General features: G+C 44.7%; 1 protein-coding gene across 1 annotated transcript; it reads left to right on the top strand.

Moving 5' to 3' along the window:
- Positions 1–8,740: 8,740 nt before the first annotated feature.
- On the top strand, positions 8,741–9,106 carry LOC130863928 (60S acidic ribosomal protein P2-like). Its single transcript, XM_057754255.1, has one exon. It carries the CDS (start codon positions 8,741–8,743, stop codon positions 9,086–9,088), a length of 348 nt encoding a protein of 115 aa, XP_057610238.1. The 3' UTR covers positions 9,089–9,106.
- The last annotated feature ends 1,466 nt before the right edge of the window (positions 9,107–10,572 follow it).

Raw genomic sequence — 10,572 nt, 5'->3', positions numbered from 1 at the left:
TCATTCTCAATTATGACTCTCTGGTTTCTACCCATTGGTCAGCTGACTTTAAACCTCTCTGATGAAACTGACATCACAGGCTGTGTCTTCTCTTTATGCCTATTATGCTCGATGATCAATAAATAGTTCTTGAATTCTGAACTGGAGTTCCCCCTCCATGTTTTTGTGCTGTGGCCCACTATGCCCACCTGAACAGAGAATGCACCCACCCTCCTGAGCACTGGGTAGGTCCTCTTTTCTTGTTTAATTTGTTCCAACATGAATTATCATCTCTTTGAAAAAGAATCACGGTGTTAGAAATGGGAGAGATCATAATTAGTGATTTGAAGATGCGGCATTGCTGGAAGAAGTGGTCGGTCTGGAGAGTTTATAGCCTCTCCGCATCCAGTTTGCCCTCTCTACTGCGTGCTTACATTTTCAGAAGTGAGCTCTTAGCCTCTGGCTCCTGCTGCCAGGCCTGCCACTTGCTACCGCACCTCCCCCCTATGAAGGACTCTTATCCTTCTGGAACTGTAGGTTAAAATAAATCCTTCGTTCCTTATGATACTGTGGCGATTGTGCTTGTGCTCTAACAAATAAAGTTTGCCTGGGGATCAGAGTGTGGAACTAGCCACTAGCTAGCCGTAGAAGCCAGGCAGTGGTGGTGCACACCTTTAGTCCTAGCACTTGGAAGGCAGAGGCAGATGGATCGCTGTGCGTTCCAGGCCACCCTGGACTACGTGAGATTGTCCAGTCTAAAAAAGAAACAGAGTCAGGCAGTGGTGGCTCACACCTTTAATCCCAGTACTTGGGAGCCACACATCTTTAATTCCAGCACAGGGAGGTGGAGACAGGAGTGATATGGCTGGGCAGAGAGAGGAATATAAGGCGGGAGGAGACAGGAGCTCAGAGTATTAATTCTGAGAATTAATGGAGACAGGATCTTTCCCACTTTGGTCTGAGGATTCAGTAGAAGTAAAAAGTCTCTAGTGTCTCGCTCCTTTACTTCTCTGATCTTTCAACTTTCACCCCAATATCTGACTCTGGGTTTTTATTATTAAGACCAATTAGAATTCATGCTACATCTGATAGTGTTTTCAGAACAGCAGAAAGGTAGCTAATGCATGCCAGTAAAGTTAGCTGTTTTTCTGTACCAATGGGAGAAGATGGGGAAGTCAGCCGAACAGGCCTCCAAAACGAAGTTGTTAGTTAAATCAGCGGAGGCAACTGATAAGAACTGACTTTATGGTTAGGAAGCCCATGAAAGTCAGCATACAGTTTTACAGCTGTGGCCCCTTTGATGAGCTAATTTAGCACTGATGATTTAAATACAGAAACAAGAAGTCAGTTTGTCCAAATGCTTTAAGCTATCAGTCAACTCAATGAGAAACGCCAGTTGACAGTTACTTGTTGGGGACAATTTGTTGGTAGAGTGGAAAAAATGAGTTTATCAGTTAAAATCGCTTGTCCGCAATAAAATTCTGAAGTTTTTGAGAGTTGGGAAGATGGCTGACTGAGTAAAGTGTTTGTCTTGTAAGCGTGAAGACCCAAGTTCTGATCCCTGGCAGCCAAGTAAAATCTGGGGACATGGCACATGCCTGCAGACCCAGGCTGAGGAGTTAAGACCCCTTGGGCTTGTGAGCCAGCCAGTCCAGACAAAGAGCTCCAGGTTCAGTCTGAGGCCGTGTTTCAAAAAAAGGAAAAGGCGGAGAAGAACTGAGGAAGACCCCTGACTTCCACACATGTGCACACACGTGTGCTACCCACCCCAGGAGCATGCATACATACATACCCCCCACACACACACACACCGCACACACGTGTGCTACCTACCCCAGGAGCATGCATACATACATACCCACACACACACACACACACCGCACACACGTGTGCTACCTACCCCAGGAACATGCATACATACATACATACCGCCACCACACACACACACACACCACACACACACATACACGTGTGCTACCCACCCCAGGAGCATGCATACCCCCACCACACACATACACACCACACACACATACACCGCACACACGTATACACAAACCGTATTTCAAAGGGATAGCCTCATTAAAAGAAAAGCTGTTAGCATGTTTTTCAGGGATTGTGGGGCCACTAGCCTGCACATATTAAGCTTCACCTAAAGGTATGTTATTGATTTTACCTTGTTACAGGACCAGCTTTTGTGAAGTGCTAGCTTGCTCAAAGGAAGTCAGGCTAGAGGGAGGGGAGGCTATGGTCAAGATGTATTGGATGAAAGAAGAAATTTTTTAAAAAAAAAAATTGAGAAATTAAAAAAAGAAGTCAGGCTTACCATTCCAGTTACTTCTGGCCTCTGACTACTCAGGCTTCCTTATATTTGCCCACCCTAACCCTTGACCTTTGTTGAGTTCACGGCTGTGAGTCTTTTTGTTTAATTTGCTTTGTTTCGCTTTCCATTGCTTTATTTATTTTTTTTTGAAGCACAAAGATCACGATAGCATGACCTCTGTACTATTCAAATCTGTGGTATATTCTAGAACAAAACTAGATGCAACTGACTTAATCATAGAAAATCTGTCAGAACTGTCAGCATCCTGTCTCACTCTACGATCAAGTACGCTGGGGTGCCTGTTCCCATATTCTCAGAATCTCGTGGGCCCTGAAAAAGTCTCACCGCATGCAAATCAGCTTCATCAAGAGACGAAAATCTAACTTACACGACTTGTGTAAGATTTTCAAATTTGCGCAACTCAAATTCCACATTTAATGTGCTATTTCGGTATGATAAACACTAATTTATGCTGCGCAATCAGAAGCTTCCTGGTGGAAGATCTCTGAAACACAGTACTTTTATGCACTTGCTAAGTTCCTCTAAACCAGTAGGTCAGACACACGCTGGGTAGAGGAAAAGCCGTTCTCAGCTTCATATTCTCATAAAGCGCTGCTTAGTGGGACACATGCCACTGAAGCAGAGGCTGCCTGCCCTGCCATAAGGAGTCAGTCTGAATACAGGTATGACCTGGAGCCTTGAGCCGGGTGGCTGCCCAGGTCCACCCTGTCAGCCTGCCAGCCAACTAACCCGTGATCTTCAGAAGGACCAGGTTTCCAGAGACCACGGCCTGCTACCACAGTCAGGTTAGGTTATACTCGTCTACTCTCTAGACTCAAAAATGGGCTGATGGGAAAAAGAGAGCCCTAGTTTTTAGGTCAAAACACACTTTTGTGGGGAGCAACTTCCTATTTGCAGCTAGAGTTTGGATTTTTAAGTCTTGTTGGGAATTTGAACATTGGGTCAAAACAGGAGCTGCTTTGTATGTAAAATCTGCACAGCTCAAATTCAACATCTAATGTGCTATTTATATATGATGAATACCAATTTGTGCTATGCATTCTTAAGCTTCCTGAGCCTCTCCTTCAAGACCAGTTCTTCCTGGGGACTACTTTAAGCTATTAAAACATTGTACTGCCTTAGCCCAACTGAGGAGGTTTAGGTAGTCCGTGACTCCGGGGGGGGGGGGGGTTCTTCTTCAGGGATGTGGCCCCTGGTCAGCTGTCCATGTTCCAGTGGCCGGTCTATAACCATGCACATATAAGTGGCACTGATTAGACTCAGCTCAAAAAAGAGAGCATGAAATTGAGAGCAAAGTGGAGCAGTCTGGGAGGAGCTGGAGGCCAGTGTGCAAGGTGGATATAAACAAAATATATTGTATTGATTTATAAAATTCTCAGCTGATGAATAGCATATATGTTTAAACACACACACTACAGTACACAGTAATTACAGGGGCATGCTGCAAATCTTCCCACATGTCCACATCCTTAAAAATTGTTGCAGTATACATTTTACTTACAAAACACAACGAGGTAGAAATTTTAATTTGCTCCTCCCAGAAACAGATGAAGAGTTTCTGAAATCTGCACTTTGAGAAGAAGACTAAAGAGATTAAAGTCAATTACACCAAACGTTGGGTTATTGCTCAAGCTCATTTATAAGCTCGGAATCAGTTCTCACAGGCAGTCACTCTCTGTCAAGGCCCCCAGCAGAACAGTGCACTCTCCTGTACCAGAGGCGTCATCTGGATTCCATTGCATACCCAGCTGAAAAGGTGTAAGGTCCAGGGAGCAGGATGGGTCTCTGCTCCTGTACCTAGCCAAGGCCTGCTTCTAGATACAGGAATGGAGGAGTAAATGAGTGAATGAATGGGTGGGAGAGAGAGTGAGTGGATGATGGGCAAGTGAATGAATAAAGTGAGTGTGTGAGTGGCTTGATGGATGAATGGATGGGTAGATGGATGGATGGATGGATGGATGGATGGATGGATGGATGGATGGATGGATGGATGGATGGATGGGTAGGTGGATGGATGGATGGGTAGGTGGATGGATGGATGGGTAGGTGGATGAATGGATGGGTAGGTGGATGGATGGATGGGTAGGTGGATGGATGAGCAGGTAGATGAGTAGTGAATGAATGAATGATTGGATGTATGAATGAGTGAATAAGTGGGTAGCTGTGTGGATGGATGGCTGGCTGGATGGCTGGATGATGGCTGGCTGGCTGGATGATAGATGGGTGGGTGGATGGATGGATGGATGGATGATAGATGGGTGGGTGGGTGGATGGATGGATGGGTGGGTGGGTGGATGGATGGATGGATGGATGGATGGATGGATGGATGGATGGACAAACAAATGTGTTTACTCAGATCCTGGGGTGAGAATGCTTCATTTTCCTCCCTACCTGTTCTCCACTGCTCATATTGAGAAGTCTGCCTCTACTTTTATTTCCAGAAAGCAGCTAACAGTTAAATCGGCAGGCTCCGGCACCCCTAACTCCTAGAGGACAATGTGTAGCTGGTGCACTGGCAGTCTCAGAAGGTGCTGCACTTGATGAGATGGGCCAGGCACACACTGAAAGGACTAAGCGAGACAACCCATGTTTCAGCGAATGCAGGCAATCTATGCAAGGTATTAACCTCGCCTTTTTACTGGTCAGCTTTATGTATTTCACACTTGATGCTCATAAGGAGCAGCCTCGTGTTTTATTTTTTTTTTTTTAAATTCATATATTTATTTTACATCCCAGCCACAGCCTGCCCCTATCCTCCCCCTTTCTCCCCATCCCCTCCTCCTCAGTCTCCACCCAGGAAAGAGCAGGTCTCAACAAGAGACCTTGAGTATCAACAAGGCATGACGTGTCAAGCTGCAGTAAGACTAAGCAACTCTCCATGTACTAAGGCTAGACAAAGTGACCCAGCATGAGAAGCAGGGTCCCGAAAGCCAGCATAAGAGTCAGAGATAGCCCCTAGTCCTGCCATTAGGAGTTCCATAAGAAGACAAAGTTACATAACTGTAACACATATACAGAATGCCTGGGTCAGTCCCAGACAGGCACACTGGTTGTTCAGTTCCTGTGAGTTGCTATGAGCCCAGATTAGTTGATCGTGTGAGCTTCCCCACAGTGTTCTTGACCCTCTGGCTCCTACACTCCTCCCCCTTCTCTTCCTCCTCATCCCCCTCCTTCTCCTCAGAATTCCTGAACTCTGCCTAGTATTTGGCTCTGGGTCTTTGCATCCGTCTCCATCCTATAACAGCTGGGCCAAGGACCAATCTGATCACAGGAGAACGGCAGTCTCCTGTTTTAGAAGTTGTGACTTGTGTCACCTCTAAGGCTAGAGCACACTTTCTAGAACCCACCTTCTCTTGAAAGTGTATTTGTGTTCCAGTCTGCCTGACTCAACAGTGAAATGCGTGTGCACTCATTTTCTGCATAAATGTGTAAGATGAATTCTTAAAAGCAAATACCATGTTTAGATATTGTTTAAGTATTGACAAATCCCTCATTCCTCCAATACTCAGAGACCCAGGAAGCATTTAGTGGGTTGAGAGGCCACACCTCTCTATGATGTCACTATCAAAGACCTTTTCCAGACAACCTGTGTATGCCTCATGCCACACACCCGAGAGTCATGCTCACCTGACAGAGGAGTGATCCCCCAATGGCAGGTCACCAGAGAGGTCATCTCGCTCCTTTCTTACACAGGGCCTTGGGGCCCTCTGCTTCTGCTCTGCTGCCGTGGGAATTTGGACTCAACTCTCCAGATGCTTCTTAGTTTCTCCCTAGTCCAAGAGGAGAAAGACTGTGTTTTCCTAGCAGTCCACCGCAAACATGCCTTTGATAAAACCTCAGAGGAGACCACATATTTAAGAAAAGGCCAGTGTCTTCATCTATACTTGGACCAGGATAGACCTCTTAATAGAAGTGTATCAGACTTTTTTATTATTCAATGTTCACTTTTTCTTACCCACCAGTATATATAACCAGTATGTAAAAAAAACACCAGTATGTATAACATAAAGTCTTTGGTCTTCTGAACACTAAGGACATTAGCATGTAAGGATTATCTACAGTGGATAATTTACCAACAGCCTGGATCAGTTCTCACTGACGATACACGACATTTGAAGCTTTAGTTATTGGTGAATCCAGAGTATAAAGGCATAAGGGGATTTGAATGACATACAGTCTAGTCTCCCCAGCAATTCATGGGACTGCCTAGGATTTTGGTAACATACTGAGGTATTTCTACTCTTGCTAAAATTATTTTTTTAACTTGCTGTTGAATTAGCACTTAAGATAAATATCATATGAGATCTCTTTTATCAGATATGTTTCTGTTAGGTCTCAAACCCAAAAGAAATAGCTAACTTAACTGCCTGCTTAACACATAGGAGTGGGCTCAGGTTCTCTCAACACCCCTCACTTTCTGCCTGTTACAGGATACGGCTGCCATACCACAGCCCCAACCTTGAATTCTCCAGCCCAGGGTCTGGGCTTCCCGATATAATCTAGCTATTTTTGTTATCCACCCTTTTGGTCTGCCTTCTAATCTCCTGACCTCTTGGTCTGGGCCTCCCCTCAGGTGGCCCTACACAGGGTCACACTCACTCTAGACTCTCTCAGGCATTCCTGCCTCTGGCTCTGCTCTCCCTTTTATCTACAATAAACTTTCTCCCCCACCATGCCTAGGAGCAGTCATGTTTTTTATTATTATTCTTTTTTTATTTCTTCCTTTTTTATTTCTTCTTTTCATTCAGTTTCGATCCTCTAGCTTTCTGCAGAAGGAAGCTCCACCCCTGTGGAGTCTGCTTGACAGCTGCAGAGGACAATCTCCGTAGATTTTGAGAAGAAAATGTGAAGTCCTTTGCATCGTCCCCTGATGCCCTTTTCCGCAGCAGCAAGGTGCCTGGGAGGCTGCCTGGCATTTTTGCTCACTATAATGAGTCTTTTTAGGGTCTTACCTACACAAACATCAGAAAGTGGAGCCTAAGATGTCTCCCTTCTTCAGAACCCATAGACTCATCCATGCCCAGAACTGCGGTCTTGATCTTTAACTCGCTAGAATAAGCGCCACAAGTGTCCTTGGAACCAGATGCTGAGCTGTGCTACCTCGGAATGACAGCTGGCACAACAAGGAAGTGTCTCTCTTCATCTCTCTCCCTTAAGACACACACGCAGCTATTTGGAGGCTAGTCTTTAAAGTGGCAAGTGTTATCTCTAAGGGTCAAGAGTTTGTGTGGTGTTTTGGGGACATTGTTTCTCCTATACTTTTCTGCCACTCACCCATGTAAACATATTTTTATAATCTGAAAAATAAAACCAGTCTTAGAAGAAGCGTGATGTCCATTGAAAGTTAGAAAATGTAATAAAAATGCTGAGTCATGTAAGACACTCAGCTCAGAAGACAGAAACTCAGCAGGCTGCAAGAGATTAGGAGCCCAGGGCCTCTGTCTGGAAAGGAAAGCATGTGATCTTTCTGGAAAGTCATTTGTCAGTATGTATCAGAAACATTGAAAAGGCGCACTCTGAAAGGTCTAGATGTTTGGCTTTTTGCCTTGCATACAAAGAAAAGCAGTAAATATGCAAAGAGCGACATTTTAACATATTCATCTTATCTTTGCCTATAATATTGTAAAGTTGCAGGTAATCATGACAGAGGAGGTAAACAAAAGAAGGTTATCTGGGATATTTAAAGAGAAAAAAAACCCAAGAGGCCTGAATAATTTGAATGGGGTCTTTATTAACTGCTGGCAGGACTGTCCCCAACGCACTAGTGGGAAGCAGCCTGGACCTCTTGTTGGTTATAGAGTTTCTGAAGGCAAGAAAAAGCCCTCTCAGCTGGGAGGCGCAGAGGAGCGCAGCTCTGGAGGGCTGGAACAAGAAGGCTGGGTACCTGTGTGCTGATGCGGGAGACAGCAGTTCACATAGGCGCGCAGCTCTGGAGGGCTGGAACAAGAAGGCTGGGTACCTGTGTGCAGATGCGGGAGACAGCAGTTCACGATCTGGCCATTAACCTTCAGCTCAGGGACCAGCTTCACTCAAGACAATTTTAGTAATTAAAGTATTCTTAGGAATGCCTTCATGAGACGGCATAACAACACTAGCAGCCTGCTACACAGGTACCGCAACGTCATATGGTTAAACAATGTGGAATCAGTAAGAATAATGATATGTGTATATGCACATACTTATACTTTAAAGTCTTGAAATATATTCACAAGAGCGCTACAGAATAAAGGTGAATTGCAGAATTTTGTGTAAAACATTTACTTATTTATTGGACAGGGCGCTGTAATCTAAACTGACCTTGAACATTCAGCAACCCTCTGCCTTGGACTCTTGGCATTTCTGTTTGAAAAGAAAAACCTCAGCTTTCGCCGCCTGACGCCTCCGAGGTGGCACGCGTGAGGCCGGTCCGCAGCAGCCAACATGCCCTACATCGCCTCTTATTTGCTTGCCACCCTTGGGGGCAACTCCCCTCCTAGCGCCAAAGACATTAAGAAGATACTAGACAGCGTGGGCATCGAGGCGGACGATGACTGGCTCAACAAGGTCATCAGTGAGCTGAATGGAAAAAACATTGAGAATGTCATCACCCAGGGTGTTGGGAAACTTGCCAGTGTACCTGCTGGTGGAGCTGTGGCTGTTTCTGCTGCCCCTGGCTCTGCAGCTCCTGCTGCTGGTTCTGCCCCAGCTGCAGCAGAGGAGAAGAAAGAAGAGAAGAAGGAGGAGTCTGAAGAGCCGGATGATGACATGGGATTTGGCTTGTTTGATTAAATCTGTGCTCCCCTGCAAATAAAACCTTTTTATGTTAAAAAAAAAAAAAAGAAAAAAAGAAAAGAAAAAAAGAAAAGAAAAGAAAAACATTATGCACATACATGTTTTAAATCTTTCCTTTTGGCTTATCTATATTTTCTAACTTTGTAGAATTAGCATGACTTGTTTGTGTGGTTTAAAACTTAACATAAATGAAAACATAAATTAGAAGTGCATACTTTATAAAATAGTTCATGAGATGTACAGAAACACACACACAATACACACACGATCACTTATAATACTGGGGACTGACTGCTTTGGGTACCACTAAGATCTACATATGATCTGGAATAATCTCAAGTGGTTCTGGCACAGCCTTAAAAAAAAACACCTGCTTAGTTGGGCATAGAGGCACATGAACTGCGGAGACAGGGCAGGCAGATCTCTGGGTTATGGCCAGCCTGGTCTACAGAGTGAGTTCCAGGCAGTCAGGGCTAGACAGAGAAACTCTGTCTCGAAAACAAAACAAAAAACAAGAACCTTTAAAATCCCTGTATATTACTTAATAAAATGCCGTTTCTAAGAGATTACAGCCCTATCTGACTCCACCACCTCCATCTAGAACTGCGACCCAGAGAAGCATCTGATCCAGTGGAGTATCTGACCTGCTGGAGCATCTGATCCCCTGGAGCATCTGACTTATTCATTTCCTTCGGTAAGCGTCTTCATTGAGACTTCGGGTGAAAATCCCAGGGCCACAGTTTATGGATGCTGATTTCCAGGCTCTGAGTGAGGCTCCCTCTTCAGTATTCTCTACATCGAATGAAAAACGGGTGCAGTAGGGGCTGGAGAGATGGCTCAGCGGTTAAGAGCATTGCCTGCTCTTCCAAAGGTCCAGAGTTCAATTCCCAGCAACCACATCTGTAATGAGGTCTGGTGCCCTCTTCCGGCCTGCAGGCATACACACAGACAGAATATTGTATACATAATAAATAAATAAATACATAAATAAATAAATACATAAATAAACACATAAATATTTAGCCGGGCTGTGGTGGCGCACGCCTTTAATCCCAGCACTCAGGAGGTAGAGGCAGGCGGATCTCTGTGAGTTTGAGACCAGCCTGGTCTACAAGAGCTAGTTCCAGGACAGGCTCCAAAACCACAGAGAAACCCTGTCATGAAAAAAAAAAAGAAGGAAAGAAGAAAGAAAGAAGAAAGAAAGAAAGAAAGAAAGAAAGAAAGAAAGAAAGAAAGAAAGAAAGAAAGAAAGGAAGAAAAACGGGTGCAGTAAAGAAACGAAAATAACCACTCCATGGGTGAAAACGGAAAAGTTTATTCCAAACTGCCAAGGCAGAGAAGCAGAGAAATAGAAAAATCTCCTGGATTATAGGGGAAACGGGTACTTGGGAGGGAGGCAGCTTGTGAGTAGAGTCTGAGGAGCCAGAGACATGCCAATAACCCCACAGGCTTATGTTAATGAAGAGTTATGAGTCTCTTTG

Source organism: Chionomys nivalis, chromosome 21, assembly GCF_950005125.1.
Source record: "Chionomys nivalis chromosome 21, mChiNiv1.1, whole genome shotgun sequence".
Lineage (NCBI taxonomy): Eukaryota > Metazoa > Chordata > Mammalia > Rodentia > Cricetidae > Chionomys > Chionomys nivalis.
Note: the sequence above shows the minus strand (reverse complement) of the source record. Positions and strands in the feature narration are given on the sequence as shown.

Coding starts and splice junctions, on each gene's coding strand:
- LOC130863928 (XM_057754255.1), top strand. CDS start 8,741: ATGCCCTACATCGCCTCTTATTTGCTTGCCACCCTTGGGGGCAACTCC.